Genomic DNA, 25,918 nt, shown 5'->3' with positions numbered 1-25,918 from the left:
CTCGCACACACACACACACACACGCTCTCTCTCTCACACTCGCTCTCATGCTCGCACACACACACACGCGCGCTCTCTCTCACACACTCACTCTCATGCTCGCACACACACACGCTCTCTCTCACACACTCGCTCTCATGCTCGCACACACACACACACACGCTCTCTCTCACACACTCGCTCTCATGCTCGCTCGCTCGCACACACACTCTCACACACTCGCTCTCATGCTCGCTCGCACACACACACACACGCTCTCTCTCTCTCACACACTCGCTCTCATGCTCGCACACACACACACATGCTCTCTCTCTCTCTCTCTCACACACTCGCTCTCATGCTCGCACACACACACACACACACACGCTCTCTCTCACACACTCGCTCTCATGCTCGCACACACACACACGCTCTCTCTCTCACACTCGCTCTCATGCTCGCACACACACACACGCGCTTTCTCTCACACACTCGCTCTCATGCTCGCACACACACACACACGCGCTCTCTCTCACACACTCGCTCTCATGCTCGCACACACACACACACACGCTCTCTCTCACACACTCGCTCTCATGCTCGCACACACACACACACGCTCTCTCTCTCACACACTCGCTCTCATGCTCGCACACACACACACACGCTCTCTCTCTCACACACTCGCTCTCATGCTCGCACACACACACGCTCTCTCTCACACACTCGCTCTCATGCACGCACACACACACACACGCTCTCTCTCTCACACACTCGCTCTCATGCTCGCACACACACACACACACGCGCGCTCTCTCTCACACACTCGCTCTCATGCTCGCACACACACACACACACACGCTCTCTCTCACACACTCGCTCTCATGCTCGCACACACACACACGCTCTCTCTCTCACACACTCGCTCTCATGCTCACACACACACACACACACACACGCTCTCTCTCTCTCACACACTCTCACACTCGCTCTCATGCTCGCTTGCACACACACACGCTCTCTCACACACTCGCTCTCATGCTCGCACACACACACACGCTCTCTCTCACACACTCTCACACTCGCTCTCATGCTCGCTTGCACACACACACACACACACGCTCTCTCTCACACACTCGCTCTCATGCTCGCACACACACACACGCTCTCTCTCACACACTCTCACACTCGCTCTCATGCTCGCTTGCACACACACACACACACGCTCTCTCACACACTCTTTCATGCTCGCGCACACACTCTCTCACTTGCTCGCTCACACACATGCTTGCACTCTCTCATTCACACTCACTTCCAAAAACCCTGCGCTTCCTAGTTTGACACCAACAGCAAACCGCACCATGCTCCACTTAGTCACCACCTTGTCTGTGAAGACGCTCGGTGCGTAGCGTTAACTGCTTGGTGCACTTGGCGCTGGGCTTTGTGGATTGGGAGCATTTTTGGACGAGGCTCATTGTTCTTTATCTTTTTTTTATTAAATATTTGAATGTTGATTTAGAATTCGAATGTCAACATTATGAACGAAGCTTCGAACTATTCGGCACAGCCCTAATTATTGGATATAACATTGAATGAGCTCTCGCCATCTCTTCTGCCCCCTGTAGGTTCTCAGTCGACGTGTTCCAGCCTCCCTTCCAGTCGGGCAGGACGTCCCCCGAGACGTCGTCCCAGTGCCGGGCGGACCTCCCCCCCTCCTCGGGGGGCCCGGGGGACGAGGCCCTGGGCGGCTGCACCACCACAGGGGACGCCGTCGTCGGCCCGGAGAGTCTGCCGGAGTCTGCCCCCCCGGGCGCCCCCCCCTCCTCCTCCTCCTCCTCCCAGACGTCCTCCACCACCCGCACCACGGACTCGGGGTTCTCGGAACCCAGCTGCTCCCAGGACCCCCAGGCAGAGAAGGAGACGTCCTGTGAGAAGGCGGTACGGCCAGAAGGTAAAGATAAAAAACTCTTATTATTATTATAATTTTATTATTATTATTAATAATAATATTACATTTATTATTATTACATATTTTTTGCTGCGACCAGCAGCTCTATAGGTTGGTTGGTCACAAAAAAAAATGCCAATTGGCTAAAAGGGAAGTGGCCTATATCGCAAAAAAGGTTGCACCTCTCTTATGAATTTGCGCTTATGGTTATCTTACCCTTGGAGACATGCAGAGTGTCATTATCCCTTTTTAATTAACGTTTTTGCTCTAATTTTCCATCCTCTTCTCTACATCCCTGTCCGTCTCTACGTCCCACCCTCTCCTCTCCCCCCCCTCAGCTGCGGTGACGGGGTACCAGCAGCCCAGTGAGTCGGCCTCGGGTCACGCCAGTCAGTTCTACATCTCACTGCTGGACTCCAGCAACAAGGAGCAGAGGCTGGAGGAGAAAGGTACAGATTCACCTCGGTGCTGAATAGTGGTGGGCAGGGGTGTAAACGGTACGCGTATTCGTCCCGTCACCGTGCGGTACGTGCAGCCATACGAAGAATACGCCTCACAGCGCAAACACACCAGTTGCGCGCATGCAGGCAGGCACTCGCGGGTTCCGTGCGAGCAAAGCGCGCGTGGCCGGGCACACACCGAGTCCGACTTCAGAGCGGGCGAAAGTGCACGGAGGAGGAGGCACATTTACATTGGAACAGCTGCAGGGTCATTACAATTTTACAGTTTTTTCTTTCGTTTTCTTGTTCGCCCAATAATGTTAACCAAATGAAACCAATGGAAAGAGACACACACACACACTAGTGATGTTAAGATTCACCGATTCGCATCGGTGCACCGGCATAAACGTTCAAGATGCGAGTGCATCGGTGGAAAAAGTGCGCATCGGCTACAATTCAGGTTGAACTCGCGATGCGTCTGTTGTATAGCGCCTTTGCAGCGGTCAAAACCGATTCATTCATATAATTCCCTCTCGTCCACTTCTGTCGGCAGTGCACTGCACACGGCAGAGACTATCTTTGCTTCGCTACTACGGAAGGCGAGAGCCGCGTCACGGTTATCAACAAACAGGGAAGTCGAGGAGAAAGAGACGCACAGCGCACCGAAAAGTACACGACATACAAATAAAATGTTTGGCAATACTTCGGATTTTTCAAGAAAGACGGACAACTTGACAAATTGCAAGCAATTTGCGAACGATGCCGTGCCCCTATAAAGTACACAAGTAGTACGACAAACTTAGCGACGCACATAAACAGGCGACATGGTGTGGGGTTGACGCACCACGTAACGCACTTCAGTGCAACGCGCCGGACGTCCCGGGTTCGACTCCCGCACCCTGAATGTCTCCTCCCCATATCTCCTCCCATCCTTCCTCTCTGTCTGTCCAATAATAAAGCAATAAAAATGCCAAAAAAAGAATCTTTAAAAAAAATATATTCCAATGTATCTCTAGTGCAGTGCGGGTGTGTGTCATGACGTCCTCCTCCTCCCTCCTCCCCTCCTCCTCCTCCTCCTCCTCCCTCTCTCCTCTCTCCTCTCTCCTCTCTCCTCCCTCCTCCCTCCTCCTCCTCCTCCTCCCCCTCCCTCCTCCTCCTCCTCCTCCTCCCTCCTCTCTCCTCCTCCTCCTCCTCCCCACAGACGACGCGCCCCTGGAGCTCCCGGAGGACGCGGTGCTGGAGCTGGTGTGGAAGAACAACGAGCGCCTGAAGGAGTACGTGCTGGTGCGCTCCAAGGAGCTGGAGTACGACGAGGACCCCGGCTCCCTGAGCGAGACGTCCCGCGCCGGACACTTCACCCTGGAGCAGTGCCTCAACCTGTTCACCAGGCCCGAGGTGCTGGCGCCGGAGGAGGCCTGGTAGGGAGGACACACACACACACTAGGGCTGACCCCGAGTAGTCGACTAGTCGGTCGAAAGGAGCCGTAGTCGACTGCCAACCTCTTAGTCGAATAAAAAAAAATAAAAATAAAGTTATTTTATAATTATTATTTTTAATTTTTTTATCATTCTTTCCAAAAGAAAAGAGGCCTAGAAGCGTGGCTAACGCTAATGGCACGCATACCAGAGGCTAACTGCCTACGAAAACAGGCACAGAGGCACTGAAAGAGGATTTCACCCATCTAATGAACACACTAGAATAGACAAATATCAAGATGTATCCATCAATGGACCAATTGCATGCTTTTGCACAGAGGACAAGAAGCCTTCAGTCGACTCGTGAGCGGCTTTGGCTCAGGGGTAGAGCGGGTCGTCCAATGATCGAAGGGTTGGTGGTTCGAATCCCGCTCAAGCCCATGTCCATCCCATCGCCGTTGTGTCCTTGGGCAAGACACTTAACCTACTTGCCTCGTATGAATGTGTATGCATGTGAATGAATGTTGGTGGTGGTCGGAGGGGCCGTAGACTATGATTATTCGCCACGCTTCCGTGAGTCTGCCTCAGGGCAGCTCTGACTGCAATTGTAGCTTACCACCACCGGTATGACTGTGTATGAACGAATAATGGACTCTGTGAAGCGCTCTGGGTGTCATGAAGAGCGCTATATAAATCTAAGCCATTATTAAGCCATTATTAAGCACCCCCCACAGCCCAAATGGAATGACAAAAAATATATATATTATATTTTTTTTTACTTTTTTTTTAAATTTGTATTAGTCGACTAACGGCAACTTTTGGCCTATCATAGTCGACCATCCAAATCCTTAGTCGGGGACAGCCCTAACACACACACACACCGGGGTCAAGGGTCAGCCCTAAAACACTGTATAAACTTAAGCCTCTGTGTGTCTATTGTCTTTGACACACCGTCCAAAGTCACTTTGTCACGGTCACTTTGGTCCAATGAGCCGTTCCTCGAGCCCAGCCGCCTCTGTTACTACAGACCAGAGTGGCGTTGAGTGAATTGAGTTTGAGACCCCCTGCTCTAGGGCATGGCCCCCCCGGAAATTTTTTTTTCTGTTTGGTACATTTTAAAGTTAAATGCATCAATCTTTGAGAGCAAAATAAAGAGGCCAGATCTATGATGAGCTCAAAACACCGTCTCTCGTCTGTCTCCGTCCCCAGGTACTGTCCAAAGTGCCAGCAACACCGCGAGGCGTCCAAGCAGCTGCTGCTGTGGCGTCTGCCCAACGTGCTGATCATCCAGCTCAAGCGCTTCTCCTTCAGGAGCTTCATCTGGAGGGACAAGATAAACGACATGGTGGACTTCCCCGTCAGGTACGCAGCCCCCAGACCTTCCCCGTCAGGTACGCAGCCCCCATACCTTCCCCGTCAGGTACGCAGCCCCCATACCTTCCCCGTCAGGTACGCAGCCCCCACACCTTCCCTGTCAGGTACGCAGCCCCCACACCTTCCCTGTCAGGTACGCAGCCCCCAGACCTTCCCTGTCAGGTACGCAGCCCCCAGACCTTCTGTTAGTCTACTATAAATAAACACTACGTTTATCTTCTGTTAACTTGGTTTATTTGATCAACTTGCAAACACCAATACAGAGCCATTAACGAACAGTGGACCTCATGCTCGTGGTCGACACAGACTAACTGCGCATGCGTTTCACAGCCTTCAGAGGGCAACCTAGATTACCGTATAGCCAGTAGTATACAGGCAAAGAGATTACATGTTAACAATCTCATTCTATCTTTTTAAAGAAATAAACAAAACAAAAATGTTTTCAATGTTCCATTTCAAACAAACACTTTAACCCAGATCCCATTGTCCTTCACCGAGTGCTTTTAAGAGCACAAGAGCCGAAGCTCCCTTTTTTGTGAGACAGTCAGCGAGCTGAGATTTTGTGTCTGACCAACGCACCTGCTTGATGCGCTTGTTCTGAATGAGCTCCTTAATGCTACTGATTTCCAACCTGAGTCTCTTTTCTGTGACTTGTTTCGTGGACTTGAGCGCATCGAACAGAGAGTGATTATCGGTTACACAGATTACAGGGAGTGTATTCAGTCCAGCATTTCCAGTAGTGAGCTCAGAAAATAGTGTGGCTAGAAAAATTGCATTGTCTACCCCATCTGACATGGCAAGAGTTTCGCCTGCAAGGGTACTGCGAACCACACGTCTGATTTTCTTTGAATGCCAACAGAGGGGGGAAAACTTCCCTCTTTCTCCCATAAGTGTTATAAAAGTACCTCCCTGTGTACCTCCGTCTGGGAGGTTTCCAAATGAAGCATCACTGAAAACTATCAAGTTCAGAGCATCACTGTTTCCCAGATGTTGAAATCTGAGTGTCACCTTTTCAGACTTTAGCTTACGGATTATTTTATTGGCATCATGAACAGACTGTACTGTTGACCCTTTTATATTAGAAGCCAAACAACATGAATCAAACATTACATCAGGTCTCGTCTGTTTAGCAACCCATAGGATCTGTCCTATTTTTGATCGTAGCTGCTCTCTCTCAATTTCGTTGAGGGGTTCATTTCTCTGTGTGGCCCGACTTGCTTGTATGGGAATAGGCTCCAGGTTCTCAATGTAACTTTGTTGATGTACCTGAACTTCACCTTTAACAGTTACAAAATCCATTCCTACATAGGAGAACTTTTCATGCTCCTCACGCCCAACCTTAAATGCAGATTGCAGTTGGGGAATCACATTGGATGAAAAGTTAGATGAGCCTGCCCAAAGAAAATCATCTACATGACATGCAAGCACCCCAGTGACCTTACATTGCTCATCCAACCAGTAAAAGACTGCCGGATCCACCTGTGAGACTCTACCACCAGTACTCAGCATGATCTCCTTCACGTTGTTGTACCAATATAGTGATGCATCTGCAAGACCATATACACATTTCTTTAGTTTCCATACAACATGTTGACATCCTGCCTCTAGAGGGGGGCGGATATAAATATCCCTGGATAGCTCAATACCCTGCAAGAATGCAGATTTGATGTCCATAGAGTGGACTTCCCACTGGTTTTGACATATCACTGATAACATAAGTCTAAGTGAATCTGTGGCACATGTGGGGGAATCTTTCGGTAACTCTTGAATATTCCGCTCTTCAAAACCTCTGGCAACCAGTCGAGCTTTAGGCACGATACCCTTGGGAGTGTCTTTAAGACTACAAACCCATCTGGTGGAAATGCATTTCTGCCCTGCATCTTCAACTTCCTCCATTATTATTGTGCCAGCTCTTTATTTCTTCCTGTTTAGCTGCATCAAATGAAATGTCTTTGGTTACAAGTACATCAGCTTCTCTGTCTTCTGTTTGAATGTTGAGATTATCAACCTGTGAGATATCAACTGCTTCCTTTTGCCCATCACTACCATCATTGTCTAGATGTTGCATGTTATACCAGGTTTTATATTTCCCCGTAGCCTTGCCAGATCTCCCTAAGACTCTTGCCTTAAGTAGAGTGTTGTCACCTCTGTTCATATATGTTACCGTCTGTCCTGTTTTTAAACTCACACCTGCAGAAGGGGCAGGATTATTATGGGCATTAGGCCTATGCTCCATTTCAGTTAGAGTTACACCACTCAAAGTGTTTGGTGGATCGATCGCTTCACTTGTACTGGCTTCTTGTTGTTCATGTTCATTCTCTGTATTTTGCTCACTGTCTAAACTACCAGTTGCATTGTTTATACCTTGCTCACTTCCTCCTTCTGTGTCAGCATCAGTTTGTACCATGTGCTCTTCACGAACCTTTGTGTTCACCTTAGAAAGCCTAGAGTGATGCACTCTCACTAGGCAACCACCATGCCTCACAAAAACAACAGCCCCATCCTGACCAATAACTATCCCTGGTCCTTTCCACTCAGTGCATTCAGCTCGTTTGTAATACACCTTGTCACCCATCTCATATTTCTCATCTGTGGGTCTGAGCTGCTTACGTAGTGCTCGTCTTATCCTTTCTGAGCACTCTGCTTCAGTAAATGCTTTTCTAGAGGCATGCAAAGCTGAAATGTGTTCTCCTACTCTAGCACTCATCGTGGTACCTTCTAGCGCAGGTGGTTTATCAACCAGTACAGAAGGTAAATTGGGGTTCTGGCCAAACACCAGTTGATGAGGACTGTAGCCGTGCACATTGAGCATACTGTTCTTAGCCATGAGAGCCCAGTCCAGGGCTGTTTGCCAGTCACATCCATTTTCCCGTCTGACCTTCAGGATGATGTCGGTGAGGGTCTGATTATGTCTCTCCAGTAGCCCATTGCTCCAGGGGCTGTATCCTGCCGTGGTTTTTGTCTCAATGTTAAAGTTCTCTGCCATGTCACGGAACTCCGCATTGTTGAATTCTCCTCCATTGTCACTGTAAAGTCTCCGTGGCGGGCCATGAACGCTGATCCATGTATGAAGAAGAGAGTTCACTATCACAGAGGAGTTCTTTGTTTTCACAATGCTTCCAGCGCTGAAACGTGTAAACTGGTCAATGACGTGGAGATGCCATAAACTTGGTTCCAACTCGTGCAGGTCCACTGCCACCGTTTCATTGTACTCTGAAGCCAGAGGCAAACCCACAGCAGGCTTCGGCTTGGTCTTGCTGTACCTCTGGCATATGTCACATTCCTGTACTATTTGTTGTAAAATAGTGTCACAATCTTTGTCTTTATTTCCCGAACTACGGAGGAGTCGCTGTAGTCTTTCTGCAGAGGCGTGACCAAACTGTTTGTGTAGTTTCAGTAGAACTTTGTGTTTCTCATTTGAGGTCATATTTTCTGTGACTGTAAGTACCTCATCTTCATCCTGGCTGTTTTCTGTGACTGTAAGGACCTCATCCTTAATCTCAATTTGGTTCATTCCTGTGTTCTTGTCTCTGATATCTATACAGTAGTGTCCTGAACTGGTGAGTTCAAGAGGGATATTCTGTTTAAACATCACAGCGCTATCATTCTCCATGTCCAAGATGGTTCCTGCCCTTTTCAGTGATGTCTTACTCAAAAGTAGTGGGATATCAGCTTTGACTACTTCAGTTTCCACTCGACATTTTGTCAGTCCTATTTTGGCATGCAGTTTCAGTGTTCTGGAAGAATGCACTATATTTCCATCTCCAAACCGGAATGGTCTGGAGCTTGGAGTTTCACTTTTTACCATCTGGTTCACTTGACTTTGACTGAGATCAGCGACGAAGCTGTCCAACCATTTTTCTCCACACACTGTGCGGGTACATGCAGTGTCAATGATAGCAGTCCCTAAGGACTCAGTTAGGAATACCTCTGTCTCAGACAGTGCGGCAGTAAGCAGTGTGATGTCACATTCCTCTACCCTTGTTCGATCGTCAGTTAGCTTCACTTGCTCACTACTCTTGTGAGGACAGTCTTTAGCCCAATGGAACGTGCTCTGACATATAGCACATTTTGATCTCTTACCGAACCTATCCAGTGGGTTGGTACCCTGTGACGTTTGCCTTTGTTGTCCAATTTGTCCAAACTGCTGCGTCGTTGTACGTCTGAATCTTCCTTGTGAGCGTTGCTCCGTGAATAACGCTTCATCGTTAACGTGTATTCCGTTTGATGTGCCGCCGTGCACTCTCCCCCCAAAGATCCTCTTCAGCGCGGACTTCATTGCCGCAAACGTTAAATCTGTACACGCAGTCAACGCCATTTGTCTATTTTTCTCGTCTAGACAAGCCGTGTCTAAAAGTTTAAAAGCTAACACAGCGTCAGGGAGAGTCATGTCGTACCTTTTCATTCGATTGTAACGTTGTTCAAAGTCAATCACATAGTCCGCCATGGACATGGAGCTCTCCTTTTTGATACAGTCAAAAAAAGAGTATGCATCGTATGCGCGGTCTCTCTCTTCTTTGAGAAATATGCCATCTAGTTTTGCTAGCAGCGTGTCCATACCATTGTTGGTGTTCAAGTCCAAAGCTGGTATTTCCATAGCGATGTCCCTTGCCCTTCCTTCCAGCCCCAGGACAACGGCGAGGGCTTGTTTATTCTTATCAAGTTCAGTAACCAGCTTCCAAATGGCGATCTCATTTTTCCAACACTCGTATGGTCGAGACTCGTCGAACTTCGGTGGAACTTTGTAGTTAGCAGTAGCCATCTTCTGCTAACCATCCTCTGCTACCGATGTTAGTCTACTATAAATAAACACGACGTTTATCTTCTGTTAACTTGGTTTATTTGATCAACTTGCAAACACCAATACAGAGCCATTAACGAACAGTGGACCTCATGCTCGTGGTCGACACAGACTAACTGCGCATGCGTTTCACAGCCTCCAGAGGGCAACCTAGATTACCGTATAGCCAGTAGTATACAGGCAAAGAGATTACATGTTAACACCTTCCCCGTCAGGTACGCAGCCCCCACACCTTCCCTGTCAGGTACGCAGCCCCCAGACCTTCCCTGTCAGGTACGCAGCCCCCACACCTTCCCTGTCAGGTACGCAGCCCCCACACCTTCCCTGTCAGGTACGCAGCCCCCAGACCTTCCCTGTCAGGTACGCAGCCCCCAGACCTTCCCTGTCAGGTACGCAGCCCCCAGACCTTCCCTGTCAGGTACGCAGCCCCCAGACCTTCCCCGTCAGGTACGCAGCCCCCACACCTTCCCCGTCAGGTACGCAGCCCCCAGACCTTCCCCGTCAGGTACGCAGCCCCCAGACCTTCCCCGTCAGGTACGCAGCCCCCATACCTTCCCTGTCAGGTACGCAGCCCCCAGACCTTCCCTGTCAGGTACGCAGCCCCCAGACCTTCCCCGTCAGGTACGCAGCCCCCAGACCTTCCCCGTCAGGTACGCAGCCCCCATACTTCCCCGTCAGGTACGCAGCCCCCAGACCTTCCCCGTCAGGTACGCAGCCCCCAGACCTTCCCCGTCAGGTACGCAGCCCCCAGACCTTCCCCGTCAGGTACGCAGCCCCCAGACCTTCCCCGTCAGGTACGCAGCCCCCAGACCTTTTTACTCCTTACGTTTCAAATGCAGACCTACAAAGTACAAAGTACAAATCTCGCAGGTCCAACTATTTTAATTAGTATATTTGTTTCTCTGGCCGAACTAACGTTAACGTTATTAATCCTGCGGCCGCGCTTTATTTAAAAACAGCCAATCAAATCCCCATCAATGGAAAATTAACCGCCCCATACCCATGCTGATTGGTCCTCAAGTTTCAAGTTTCTTTAATAGTTGTCATACAGAAGTACAGAATACTTTTGTACAAAATGCTTCTTACTGTTGCGCTCCAGAGACTGTGCATGACAAGATAGTATGAAATAAAAACATAGTAAAAATTAGAAGAAAAAAAAAGAGGTCACAGTGTTCAGTTTAGACATATGTACAATGTTCGTAGACGTAGTTACCATACAATATACAATACTGTGCAGTGTACTAATATACAATACTATATAGTGCAAGGCATAAATGGACGAGGTGCAGTTTAGGTACAATTCACAGTAGGTGTACGAGTTGTAGTGCAAATCCTTTATCAATAAATATAAAGTGTAAGTGTGTTTGTGTGATCTAAAGTGTGGAGAGTGGGTGCTGCAGTGTGTTGTTTGTTTGAGTGAGTGTGTGTGTGCGTGTGGGTGTGTGTGCTGTGTGCATTTGATGGTTGTTGCATAGTGATTATTGTTCGTTTAGCGATTATTGTTCGTTTAGCAGCCTGATGGCCTGGGGATAGAAGCTCCTTCTGAGTCTTTCTGTGCTCGCCATAAGACTCCGGTATCGCTTGCCTGACGGCAGCAGTTCAAAGAGGCAGTTGTTCGGGTGGCTCGAGTCCTTAATAATTCTCTTAGCCTTCCCCTTGCACCGCTTGTTGTAAATGTTCTGGAGGGTGGGAAGCCCCCCTCTAATTGTGCGTTCGGCTGAACGTGTCACTCTTTGTAGTCTGCTACGGTCTTGTGCAGTGCTATTCCCAAACCAGGAGGTGATGTTGCCGGTCAGGATGCTCTCTATTGTACATGAGTAGAAGTTCCTAAGGATCTTCTGACTGACTTGGAACTTCCTTAGGCGCCTGAGGAAGTAGAGGCGTTGTCGTGCCTTCTTCACAACACTGTCAATGTGTGTGGTCCATGTCAAGTCCTCGGATATGTGGGCTCCGAGGTACTTGAAACTGTTCACTCTCTCAACTGGTGCCCCGTCGATGCTGAGGGGGCTGTAGTCCTTGACCCCCGACCTCCTGAAGTCCACAATCATCTCTTTTGTTTTGCTGACGTTCAGGGAGAGGCAGTTCTCCTGACACCACTGTGACAGGTTCTCTACCTCTTCCAGGTAGGCCCTTTCGTCGTTGGCAGAGATCAGGCCCACCACTACTGTGTCATCAGCAAATTTGATGATGGTGTTGTTGTTCCGCTGTGCTACGCAGTCATGTGTGTACAGGGAGTAGAGGAGGGGGCTCAGAACACAGCCCTGGGGGGCCCCTATGTTGAGCGTGATGGATGAGGAGGTGCAGTTGCCGGCTCTTACCACCTGGGGTCTGCCCGTCAGGAAGTCCAGGACCCACTGGCACAGGTCATAGTTCAAGCCCAGGTCCCTGAGCTTGGCTATGAGTTTGGAGGGGACTATGGTATTGAATGCTGAGCTGTAGTCGATGAACAGCATTCTCACATAGTTCCCCTTCCTCTTGTCCAGATGTGATGCTGCTGTGTGCAGCACATGGGCTATGGCGTCCTCCGTGGACCTGTTGGGGCGATATGCAAATTGCAGAGGGTCCAGGTTGATGGGGAGGGAGGAACAGATGTAGCCCTTCACTAGCTTCTCAAAGCACTTCATGGCTATGGAGGTGAGGGCTACAGGGCGGTAGTCGTTGAGGCAAGCGGGCGTAGATTTTTTGGGTACAGGGATGATGGTGGACTTCTTCAGACAGGTGGGGATGACGGCCTGTTCCAAGGACAGGTTGAAGATGTCAGTGAATACCGGGGCCAGTTGGTCGGCACAGACTTTTAGGACGCGGCCGGGGATGCCGTCCGGTCCTGCTGCCTTCCTGATATCCACTTTTTTAAAGATCCGTCTCACCTCATGCTCTGTTACCCTGAACACTGAGTCTCCATCAGCAGACCCCCCCCCCCCCATTGCCGTGGTTTGTAGGCTGGTGTTGTTATTCACAGCCTCAAACCTCGCATAGAAGGAGTTGAGATCATTTGCTAAGGAGATGTCACTGTTCAGTTTGAGGGGGGTTCCTTTGTAGTCTGTCATTGTTCTGAGGCCCTGCCACATGCCTCTAGAGTCAGCCTGTTCAAACTGAAGTTCAACTTTATCCCTGTAACGCCGTTTTGCCTCTATTACTGCTCTCCTGACGTTGTATCTTGCCATCTTGTGTTCTTCCATGTTGCCTGTCACCAGCCCGGTGTTGTATGCTGATGTGCGCACTTTCAGAGCCTCACGGACGGATTTGTCTACCCAGGGCTTTTGGTTTGGGTAGATATTAATTTTGGTGGTGGGGATTATTACTTCTACCTGAGTACAGACATAGTCAATCACCGTTTCGGTGTATTCGTTAATATTGGCTGTGTTATCACGGAGTACACTCCATTCTGTGCTTCCCAGCACTGCTTGGAGTGACTCTACTGACGTCACGGTCCAACGCTTAACCTCTCGCGAGACCACCGGCGTTCGCTTGAGACACTGTTTGTACTTAGGCAAAAGAAAAAGACTAGAAAGCGGGGTCTTTGATTAAACACCTGCTGTCAGAAAAATAGACAGTCCAGACGTGACGAGCTACAGAAGACGGCCACAAACGATGGTACGAGTGATGAAGAGGACGAAACGGAACATTACTTTTTAGTACTTAAGTACCGGTACATTTAAAAGTAGAAACTTTTTAACTTTTACTCAAGTGTGTTTTTAGCCAGATACTTTTACAAGAGTACAATTTTGAGACGGTACCCATACTTTCACTTACAGTAAGTATAATTTCTGGGTACTTTTTACACCCCTGGTAGTCACAGGAGTCTTCAATAACGTTTGGATGGTAATCCATTTTGTGAATCAATTTGTTGAAACAACACTGTTGGCAGACGGCTCCTGCTATCTAACGTCCAGCACTCCGCTGGGAAAGACCGTTCATCACGGCTAGTGATGCACGATATATCGTCCGGCGATATAATATCGGCCGATATGGCCGTTTTTTTTACACATAGGTATCGGTCCGATATCAAGATAGGGCCGATATTAAAAGATATATATATTTTTTTTTTATTTTTTTTTTATTACATGTTTTGGCCTTAAATAGTTTCAAAATATCAGTCATTTCTGAAAATAAGTTACAAAAGTAAAAAAATTATGCGTTTTGGAAAATAGCTCTTTATTTGATTATCATAAAAAAGTGTTTTCTATACAGAGATATTGACATCGGTAAATATCGGTATCGGCCAGAACAGCAATATTAATATCGGTTATCGGTATCGGCCACAATTTTCACATGGGTGCATCACTAATCACGGCATACAACCTGGTTTAATCCAAAAGTCCATCAGAAACGTTGTATTAGGAAATAAGACATTCAGCGATATCTGTGACTATTCCCCCATGCCTTGGCGTGTGTTCAGCTGACACTGACACTGTTGACACGCCGACGGTGCAAAGCTAGTGCTCCGGTCACGCATTCACTCAACTCATAGAAAATACAGCATCAGGCTATTGTTCTAAAAGTATCGATACTAATAAAAGTATTGAACCGTTTTTAACAGCTGGGTATGGAGATGCTTTTCTACTATCGGTGTATCGTGCAACGATGATAAAGACATTTATTATGACATTCTGATTTAAGAACTTTCTAAATAAAAGAGTTCATTTATCTCACCGCTTGTATTACCGTACTTTTCGGACTATAAGCCGCGCCTTTTCCCCCCATTTTTCGACCCTGCGGCTTATATAACGGTGCGGCTTATATGTGACTCGACGTGACCAAACCCGAAAATGTTAAAATCAAAATATTGCTTTTTTGACTGCATTGAAATGTTATTTATCTGTTCCCTTATTTGCTAAACTTAATACAACTTGTAAATGAGTTAATTCTTGTTATTTGTCTGACAGCATTGTGTCCCAATGGTAATTACATATGGTAATTAAACATTAAAACACCTGCGGCTTATAGTCCAGTGCGGCTTATATATGTACACATCATTCAATTTAGCTGCTGCGGCTTATAGTCAGGTGCGGCTTATAGTGCGAAAAGTACGGTAATTGATGCAAAAGTAGCCATGTTCAGTAATATAGATTATAAAATTGAGGATGTAACATATTATTGAGATGCATCGTAGAATCGAATCGTGGACAGCTGAATCGTAAATTGAATCGTGGGGCCGGTGACGATTCACAGCTATTACTCTTTAGTTGTAAAGTCGACGTCACTGTAAATGAGGGAAACCTCTTCCGAGTTCAAATAAAGGTTGAACGAACGAATGAATGAATTTTAATTGGCTGATCTACCACCCTTCCCTACCGGCAGACCTCAATTTAATTCCCCATGCGGCCCCCCGAGGAAATAAACGTTCCCAATGAGACGACCTGTAGAAAAGAAACTGGTTCACACGGTTCTAACCGGTGTTGTAGTCCTCTAGTCTCTTGGAACCATGTTCGGGACTCGTGACTCGACTTGGACTTGAGCACTGATGACTTGGACTCGAGCATTGACTGCATTCAGACTCGGAAGGTGCAGACGAGGACTCGGACTTGTTAATTTATTAATACAGTTATTTATAATAATAAAAATATTGTAATAGGCCCTAATCATTTGGCTAGTGTATTTGTTTGGCTATTGTGTCACAAAGTAAATAAACTCCCTTTTTGAAATGGTGACCGCTGTGTCATTTATGTTTAACGTAGACCTTTTGTTATTGGTATGTCAGCTCTTCGACTGCCAGAGCGGAGTGGACTCGAGTTCAAGTTTTTTTTTATTAGTTGTCATACAGAAGTACAGAATACTTTTATACAAAATTAGGGATGCTCGATATTGGCTTTTTTACCGATACCGATATTCCGATATTGTCCAACTCTTAATTTCCGATACCAATATCAACCGATATCAACCGATACCGATATATGCAGGGTTTCCCCCCCCCAAAAAACTGAATAATTTCAGGTAACTAATAATTTCACTGGATATATATATAACAAATATTGTTATTGTTTTTCTTTTTTTTTAAACCGATACCGATATTTTCCGATATCACATTTTACTGCCGATATCGGCCGATAATATCGGTCGGCCGATAATATCGGACATCCCTATACAAAATGCTTCTTTCTGTTAGGCTCCAGAGACTGTGCTAGACAAAAATAGATAAGTATAAAATAAGTATAGCACGTATAAAATAGAAGTCACGAACGTAGACACAAGTGTTCAATATGTACACATGTACAATGTTCAATGCAGAGTAGAAGTAACTGAGTTACAATACAATATACTATACAATATACTAATATACAATATACTATACAGTGCAAAGCAGAAATGGGATGAGGTACAATTTAGGTACAATTTACAGTAAGGTGTAATGAGGTATGGGTTGTAGTGCAAATTCTTTACCAATAAATATAAAGTGTGTTTAGGTGTTCTAAAGTGGTTAAAGTGGGTGCTGCAGTGTGTTGTTTGTTTAAAGTGAGTGTGTGCGTGTGGATGTGTGTGTTTGATGGTTGTTGCATAGTGTTATTGTCATTGAGCATCCTGATGGCCTGGGGATAGAAGCCTCGATGACTCGGACTATAGGGTAACGGGGGACTCGAACACTGGGGACTCGAGACTCCCCTCGAGACACTAGATTTTAGTGACTCGACTGCAACACTAGTTCTAGTAACACGGGAACCGTCTCTCGTCTCCCAGGAACCTGGACCTGAGTAAGTTCTGCATCGGCCAGAAGGACGAGCTGCAGCAGCCGCCCGTCTACGACCTGTACGCCGTCATCAACCACTACGGCGGCATGATCGGGGGCCACTACACGGCCTACGCCCGCCTGCCCAGCGACAAGAACAGCCAGCGCAGTGATGTCGGTGAGTCCCCCACCCCCCCCCCCCCCCCCCCAGCTCCTCGTATAGAACCGTGATGCACTTTATTTGTAGAGCCCCTTTTTGTACAAGGATTGCAGCTCAAAGTGCTTCACGGTAGCAACAGAAAAGACAAATGAGCACAAAATTGGCAGATCAAGAGCAATGCATAAAGTAATAAAATAATAATAATAATACATTTTATTCATATAACGCTTTTCAAAGGCGCTGACAATAAGCAAAACAAAGAGAACAGAGAAACAAAGAGCCGCAGGGAATAAGCAACAGTAGGAATATGCAGAACATAAAACCACGGGGGGTAACGAACACAGAGTCCAGTAGGGGAACAGTCGGGGAAGTAAGGAACAGTGCAGACGTAAAATAAGTATAAAACGAGCATCAAAATAGAACATTAAATCACATAGTTCTTCACATTAGGATCCAACATCCCAATAGTTAGTCACATTTAATAGAGTAACCTGACGGTCCCTCTTCCTGTTTTGACTGTTCAAAACCTGTAATAAAAGAGTAAAATGGAACAGACAGAGTAAAATAATGCAATCGGTTCTGTTTAATTTTTTTTTTTACTCAAGTCATTGTTTTTTGCAGGGCTAGCTCGGTGTGTCTGGCGAGAGCGCGTATGGAGCGAGTTTAAGTGCAGCCGCCAGTTCAGTGTCTTTTTTCTTCTTTTTTTTGCTAGTGTAGTCGTGAAATTGGTATAAAACTTTGCTCTAAGTGGTCTTAAAAAGTCTTAATGTAACTTTTTTTATTTATTTAACTAACTGACTGGTCCTCTGAGCTCCTCTCCAGTCAAACATATACTGCTGCTGGTCTGGACTGGTCCTCTGAGCTCTCTGTCTCTCTCCCTTTCTCTCTCTCCGTCTCTCTCCGTCTCTCTCCGTCTCTCTCTCTCTCTCTCCGTCTCTCTCTCTCTCTCTCTCTCTCGCTCTCTCTCTCTCTCTCTCGCTCTCTCTCTCTCTCTCTCTCTCTCTGTCTCTGTCTCTGTCTCTGTCTCTCTCCGTCTCTCTCTCTCTCTCTCTCCTCTCTCTCTCTCTCTCTCTCTCTCTCGCTCTCTCTCTCTCTCTCTCTCTCCCCCCCCCTCTCTCTCTCTCTCTCTCTCTTCCTCTCCTCCCCCCCCCCCCTCTCTCCCTCCCCCCCTCTCTCTCTCTCTCTTCCTCCCTCTCTCTCTCTCCAGGTTGGCGTCTGTTTGACGACAGCACGGTGACCACGGTGGAGGAGACCCAGGTGGTGACGCGCTACGCCTACGTCCTGTTCTACCGGCGGCGGAACTCGCCCGTGGAGAGGCCGTCGCGCTTCCTGGGGCCCTTGGGGGCCGAGTCCCCCGCCAGCACCACCGCCGCCAGCCAGGTGAGGGCGCCACCCGCTCTGTAGATCTTACACACCAGACCGGGCCCGACCTGTAGGCGTGAGGCGTCTCGGGACAAGGAGCACTGATTTAGTTTTTAGATCTCTTTACCTGGTGAAGGTCTAGTTGTTTTTAATTGTGCTATATAAATAAATAAATAAAAAGGTCAGATTTCAAGGTCCGATTTATTTATATAGCAACAATTTAAAACTATTAAAAGGTTGACCAAAGTGCTGCACGATACAAAGTACCAAAGTACTGTACGTACTAATACAAACGCAACATGTGATGTGTACGATTTACACAAACGGAAATAGTACTGCCACCAACAGTGCTCTATGCGTATAACAATAAAAATATAATATCAAATGCACAGTCAAATAGAAACACGGATGTACTGCTCGACCGTAATGAAAAGCCAGTGAGAAGAGAGGTGAGTCTTTAACAAAGACTTAAATTTAGACACCTTTAGATTTAGACCCTAGATTTTTGGAACATCCACAAACGACTGGTTTGACCACCTCAGTGCTCCAGCTGTGGACACGGAGGAGTTCAACTGGGCACTGAGGGGGGCCGGACCGTTTAAGATCTGATCATGTGACCTGATGACAGATCCCAAGTCGGTACTCCTATTTCCTGGATCCTTACGTATACAGGCCCAGGACCTGTATGTATGTATGCATAAAGTGTCTTGCAGTATGTTCAGACAGAATGCAATGTAATCTTTTTGAGGTGGCAGCATGAATGCGTTCTAAAACAGTGGAACGAGGCATTTGCAGCGAAATGGACCTAGCTTTAGCTCTAGACCGGCTCCAATTCGGTCGTTAAGTCTGACGTATATATTCATGTCCGGGGGGCCAAACGCTCCGCTTCAGCCAGCGGGAGGCGCTAGGGAGCACATACCCCAAACACTTTCTGTTCTCGGATCTATTGAAACAACAAGGGACACTGAGGCGCGTTGGAAACACCAGAGCCTCGGCTGACGCAGGAAGCTTGCCCCCCTCCCCCCCCGAAACTGTTTATTGGACGGTCGATACGTCACGACTTAACGACCGAATCGAGGCAACCGACGGAGGATTGTTTGCTGCGACACAAGAGAACCTGGACATGTTTCAACTGAATTCAAGTCATTTTTGAGGGTTCAATTTCCGTTTTCTTTCTATTCTTATTTGGTTACTAGCGAGGTGTGCGAGCATGGACGGTACACTTAACGTTGCCGCGAAAAGTGTTAGCTTAGCGCATCCAAATTGTGCCAACCATTCATAGACTATTGAGAGGAGAGACCTGCTGCAGACAGAGTGGAGGTCATGTAATTATTACAAATGGTAACCGACTGTTTTGTCTTGACAATACCCATTAACACATTGGGTGCCACGCCTTTTTCGGGTCCCATCTGTTCACTGCCACACTTTAAAAGATAGGAGTGCGTCACCTTGTTTGTAGAGCTATAACTATATTCTTTATTATAGCTATGGATACAATACTATGGTCACTTGACAGTGACTTTTTTCCGGTCAAGATGCAAAAAAGAGAAAAATGTTCCATGCATACATTTGCGCGTTATACCGTGGTGAATATAAGTGTGTTTTTAGATCGGTCTGGGGTAATTCATGAAATGCTGAGGAATCGTCTTGTGCGTGTATTATACTATAACCGTTGCCGTTTCTTGCCTGGACCCGCTATTATTTACACACACGTTCGGATCGAGGTGAAGACATGCTTGGATCAACGCAAGATTGATATCATATAGCCCTTACCTTGACTAGGATGTACCCCCAAAAGAATATTCCAATTATCTGATCGCGATTCCAAGTATTGATGTCCATCGTGTCGCCAACATAATCCACCACACATCATGTGTCGGGAGCATTTGATTCCTCTCAATCCGAACGTTGTAACCGCTCAGCTTGAGAAAAAAATTTAAAACGACCCGGACACATTAGATCGACGCACAGGCCAAGATACAAGGTTTCAAAGGGTGCTCGATACCGCCGTCTAGCTGGATACGGCCGGTATTGCACTTTGGCCACCTCACACTCATTCCCCTATGGTAACAACAGGCTCCCTGGAATTAATAATGAATACAAAAAAACGACCCAGAAACGTGTTAACATGTTTTTTTGGCTAACCGTCTGTAGTGTGATAGTAAAGGGTTAACCTTCTGTAGTGTGGTAGTGAAAGGGTTAACCATTTGTGTTGCGGCAGTGAAAGGGTTTAAGATGCGTTCTAAAAACAGATTTCCCTAAACAAGGGAGCACACATACTCGAGCGCTACGCAAGTAATTACTGCGAGGACTCAATCTGGGAAAACATCCCTCGTGCTCGTCCCTAGTGTGCACCAAGTACAGACCGAGAAAGTTAGCAGAGAAATCTGCAGGAAATTGTAAAGTCAAAGTCATGTCTGGAGAGACTCATTTCAAAATTCATTTCATTTCAATGTTGAATGTTGCTTAGTTGAGCACTTTCATTACAGAACAACCCGACACAAAGAGCCGATGTCAGCGAGCAGACCAATCAAATCAAAGTCTTTTGAAACGATGAAAGAGGTTACGAAACGACGAAAGAGGTTACGAAACGACGAAAGAGGTTACGAAACTATGAAAGAGGTTACGAAACTATGAAAGAGGTTACGAAACTATGAAAGAGGTTACGAAACGACGAAAGAGGTTACGAAACTATGAAAGAGGTTACGAAACTATGAAAGAGGTTACGAAACTATGAAAGAGGTTACAAAACGATGAAAGAGGTTACGAAACGACGAAAGAGGTTACGAAATGACGAAAGAGGTTATGAAACGATGAAAGAGGTTATGAAACGATGCAACAAGCTTTTGTTCCCCTCCCTCCTTGGATAGGATCGTCGTGCAGCCGTCAGCACGGTGCGCTTCATTAAGCCACATGAAGGGACCCCCGCTGAGGAGGGTCACGTGTGTTCAGAGAGAGAGAGAGAGAGCGCTCCCGGCCCCCCGCTAGAGGATCTTGTTTCTTTATTTATCCCCCAAGAAAAAAAGCGATAGAGGGGCGAGGGATTCTCTTCGTTCCAGTTTTAAACTAAGGCACCTTTTTCTTTCCGTTTAACCTCTTAAGAGGTGGGGGGGGGGGGGGGGGGACGTATACACGCAAGGCACGACACTTTGCGAGCGTCTAGCGGCTCGGCCTGCATTTTTCGCCGAACATATATAATAATACCGTTCCAAAGTTGTATTTGTTGCCGTTCAAACGCCGCCTCACTCGACCAAATGCGTCGTGCCTCGTTCTCAAGTTACATGACGATGTGTCAGGCGAGCGTCGGAGCCGTCCTCTCGCTGTCCAACGACTGAAGGCGCGCTGTCTGTAGCTAGTAGATGTAGCGGAAGGAAATATAAGCAGTTCAATAAGATTCAGTTCATACGGTACTTTAAACAATCCCCCGTTGAATTGTTTCTCGGGAGCAACGGAGACCAACGTAGAACTCAGACCCACAGCGTCCTGCTTTGGCATGTCGTCCGACGTGTGTGAAAATGCTCGTTGGAAGTTATATCGTGTGAAATGAAATGTGGGGGGAGGAGGGCTGATCAGCCTGGTAGTAAGGATCAGCCTGTGTTTCTTTCTTTCTTTATTTTTTTTCAAAAACCATGCCCATCATACCGAGAAACCGGGGTCGTAGCGATCCTGTCGTCATTGTGCATCAGAGTTGTTGTGTCAGATCACGCCTTTTCCCAGAAGCTGACACAGGTTTCCCGCCAATCGCAGGCCTCTCTAATATGGCAAGAACTGGAGGAGGAAGAGGAGGGGCCAGACGAAGGCCCCCGCGGCCTCTTCCGCACCGGGCCGCGGCGGCGACAAGCGGCACCGACGGGGAGGGAAGAGGAGGAGGAGGAGGAGGAGGGGCACAGCGCGCGCCGGCGACGCAGCAGCAGGCAAAGGACGTCGGATTACCCCGACGACGACTGCGTGCGATACTTTGTCGTGGGCACGCTGGCGGCCCTGTTTGCCCTGCTGCTCAACCTGGTTTACCCGCTACTGGTCAGAGCCACCTGGGGCTGAGGGCAGAGGGGTCGCACCAGGTCCTTGAAGTGCTTAAAGTGCTTTATTCTTTTTATAAAAAAAAGTCAAGGAATTCCTTGAAAACAGACAATTTAAAAGTCCTCGGAATTCAAATCAACCATTCGCATTGAAAGTTTTGTTCATCCATGATAAAATACGGTAGTTATTTTTATTTTTTTATCCACTTTTTCTCCCATCCCAATTTCGTATCATCGAATTCAACCCTCCCCTGTCTCGAACGCTGTTTCTTGCCTCCCACAAGCCGGCTGCAATGTGGACTAAGTCATACATAGCACAAGTCCCCTCCGATACTCGAGGTAGCAGCCGTCGCATCTTTCCACCTGCGCGGCGCGATCTTTCAGCGTCAGGGGTCTGCGCTTTGGAGGGGCGCCGCCCCCATCGCTTCCTGATTCTACTGCGCAGGCGCACCAACCGACCTGTAGGAGTCGCTGTCCACAGCGCCCGATCCCCACCCATCAGTTTCCCACCCCCTAATACGGCCAATGTGTATTAGTACGGACGACCAGCTAAACTGAAAGCAATGTGGAGCGCTGGGCTCGAACAGGCGAACCCAGCGTCTCCAGTATTCGTGTTGCTCTGGAGGGCGTGTTGGTCTGGAGGGCGTGTTGGTCTGGAGGGCGTGTTGGTCTGGAGGGCGTGTTTTATTGTGTTAGTTAGAATAGATAGAATAAAAGTAATGCAGAGAATAAGAAAAAGGGTAAAAAGTAGTCCGTCAATAGATAATATTTTTTTTTTTTTTACAAATTAATCTCACCATTTTCCGTAATTAATCTAGATTAAAAATAGCATTTTTCTACTTAAGAGTAAGACCGAAGCTTGTAACAGATATTTACTTGAGTAAAATCATGGAATTAATGTAAAATCAACACAAAGATTCAAAGACTATTTTAATTAATAGCTTTCTTTATAGCTTACTTTCTCTCCTGTGAAATACAAAATGTTCAACAAAACCATCAACATTGACTCAGCTAGACCGCTTTCGTATATTATATTGAAAAATGTTCACTCCATAGATTAATCTAGATTCTTTTTTTTTAACGCTTTAAAGAATTTAAATTAATCTCCAGAGTTAAAGCGTTAATTTTATTGACAGCCCTAGTAAAAAGCAATGCAGGCGATCAACGATGCAAATATCTACTCACACAGTTCATGTAAAGGCTTTGTGGTCGGAGCAGTAGGGGTTAATTATGCGTGCGGTCAGATCTTCATGCTTTATATAGAATTCATTGTTAAAAGTGTCGATAGTCGATACAACACTGAACAATATAAATTCAGGTTTTAGGAGTCGGATGAAGGTCTCTCTCTTCTCCGCCCCCGCGAGCACGATGAAGATCCTCTCCAATTCTGTGAGCTTTGCTTCTTTTAAGCTTTCTGGGAAGGTGGGGGTTGTGGGGGGGGGGGGGGGGTGGATATAACAAAAGGTGGTTTGGGTCGCGGGCGGCTAGGTGGTGTAGTGGGCAAGGCACTCGCCACCAATGTGGAGACGCTGGGTTCGCATGTTCGAATCCAGCTCTCCACATTGTTTTCAGTTTGGCTGGTCGTCCGTACTAATACAATTGGCAGTATTAGAGGGTGGGAAACTGATGGGTGGGGATCGGGCGTTGTGGACAGCGACTCCTACAGGTCGGTTGGTGCGCCTGCGCAGTAGAATCAGGAAGTGTCGGGGGCAGCGTGAGCCTCCCACGCGTTACTCCTCGCCACTGAGAGATCGAGCTGCGCAGGTGAAAAGATGCGACTGCTGTTACCTCAAGTACCGGAGGGGACTTGTGCTATGTATGACTTAGTCCACATTGCAGCCGGCTTGTGGGAGGCAAGAAACAGCGTTCGTGACAGGGGAGGGTTGAATTGGATGATACGAAATTGGGATGGGAGAAAATATAGAAAAATGGGAGAAAAAGTGGATAAAAAAAAAAAAGTGGTTTGGGTCGCGGAGGTGAGGAAGATGAAGGGTAGGGGGTGAGGGAAGAGGAGGTGTGTGAACAGAGACCTCGGGGGGGGGGGGGGGGGGGGGAACCTCCACAGCTTTTAATCAAAGAGGGAACTTGACTACGTTAATTAGCGGTAACTTTAATTACAAAAATTACATGGCTATGTTTTGCACGAGCGACTGCAGGTCAGCAGTTATAGTCCTTATAGAAGACCTCTTTCTTCTTCTTCTTATGCGTGCTGCTCCACTGTTGCTGCATACTGTAAAAATGGGAATTGCTTGGAAAACCCTGTGCTACTTAATTTAAATAAATCAAAGAGAGTGGTCTTCTATAATGGCAACCACTGAACAGATATCTAGTGCAGTAATATTAGGAGATCTCTGGTGTGAAGCCCGGTTTTCTTTGTGTGGCCAGTGAGCGTTGTGTTGTTGTTAATAATAATAATAATAATTCATTTAATTTATATAGCGCTTCTCAATAACCCGAAGTCGCTGAAGTTGTTGTTGCCTTCTCCTCGAGTAGAGCATTTGAATAATGATGAGCCTTGATGTTTTAAGCATTTTTCTTTTCTTTAGTTTTGTGTTTTGCGCTGTAGTTTGACTCTAAATGTTATACGCATTGTGAACGTTTATTGTATGAATTTTATTCCTTCTTTTTTTTTCCTTATTCTTTTTTTAATCTTATTATTTATTGATATTCGTTTTAATCTTTCCATAATGTCACTGGTTCTTATTTATGTGTTTCGTGATGCTGCGTACTAGATTATTTCTATTTAATATTTACAAGCCATAGCCGATTGAGAATTGAAAGGTGTCGGAATGAACTTTTGAGTCTGTTTCTTTTTTATGATTCTGAGAAGCAGGGGTGATGCAATGTCAACACGTCTGGGTTGAACAATGTCAACAAACACGTCTGGGTTGAACAATGTAAACACTGTCTGGGTTGAACAATGTAAACACTGTCTGGGTTGAACAATGTAAACACTGTCTGGGTTGAACAATGTAAACACTGTCTGGGTTGAACAATGTAAACACTGTCTGGGTTGAACAATGTAAACACTGTCTGGGTTGAACAATGACCATTAGGCAGCAGTCGCCGTCCACCTCTGAATGTACCAACGTTTGTTTAAAGGTCATATATCGTGTCCTGTTCATGGATGTGGTATTGTGGTTCCACATGTTGACGATACATGTGTTAGAGGAACACGCCAACTTTTGGGGAAATCAGCTCACCGTCTTCTCCAGAGAGAGACAAGAAGATAGAGACCAGTTTCCTCTCTGTGTGCGTTCAGTAGAAAGCTATCTGGCTGCACGTTAGCCTAGCTTAGCACAATGAATGGAAGCGGACAGTGCCGGTTAGCCTTCGGGAGAGGTGTTAGTTGGACAATGCCTAGGCTAACCGGCACTGTCCGCTTCCATTCATTGTGCTAAGCTAGGCTAACGTGCAGCCAGATAGCTTTTTACTGAACGCACAGAGAGGAGACTGGTCTCTATCTTCTCTCTGGAGAAGACGGTGAGCTAATTTACCAAAATGTTGGCGTGTTCCTTTAAAGCAGTTCTGGTGTTTTGAAAGGTTACAGTTCATTCCGTTCTCCACGGTCATGACACATCCTATTCTTCTAGTAATTACCATATAGAACAGCTGAAATGGCTTTACATTCCCTTTTTGACAGTTTGGTTAAGTTCACTAATGGAATCACTAATGTACTGTACTGTACAGTACAGCCCGTCTGCAATCATTCTCTTGCTGCGGTTTCCCCCCGCGTTAACGCTTTGAGACCTAGA

At 46.8% G+C, this 25,918-nt stretch overlaps 1 protein-coding gene across 1 annotated transcript in view; it reads left to right on the top strand.

The window, feature by feature from the left end:
• Positions 1 to 25,918, top strand: part of usp19 (ubiquitin specific peptidase 19) — a 99,887-nt gene that overhangs the window by 69,163 nt on the left and 4,806 nt on the right. Inside the window, exons 20-26 of the mRNA XM_084313311.1 lie at positions 1,605 to 1,930; positions 2,266 to 2,376; positions 3,569 to 3,785; positions 4,993 to 5,145; positions 16,634 to 16,800; positions 17,990 to 18,162; positions 21,892 to 22,164. Coding sequence (XP_084169437.1) covers positions 1,605 to 1,930; positions 2,266 to 2,376; positions 3,569 to 3,785; positions 4,993 to 5,145; positions 16,634 to 16,800; positions 17,990 to 18,162; positions 21,892 to 22,164 — 1,420 coding nt within the window. The remainder of the gene's footprint in view (positions 1 to 1,604; positions 1,931 to 2,265; positions 2,377 to 3,568; positions 3,786 to 4,992; positions 5,146 to 16,633; positions 16,801 to 17,989; positions 18,163 to 21,891; positions 22,165 to 25,918) is intronic.

This window comes from Notolepis coatsorum, assembly GCF_963971535.1.
Source record: "Notolepis coatsorum genome assembly, chromosome: 4".
In the NCBI taxonomy this organism is placed as follows: domain Eukaryota; kingdom Metazoa; phylum Chordata; class Actinopteri; order Aulopiformes; family Paralepididae; genus Notolepis; species Notolepis coatsorum.
Note: the sequence above shows the minus strand (reverse complement) of the source record. Positions and strands in the feature narration are given on the sequence as shown.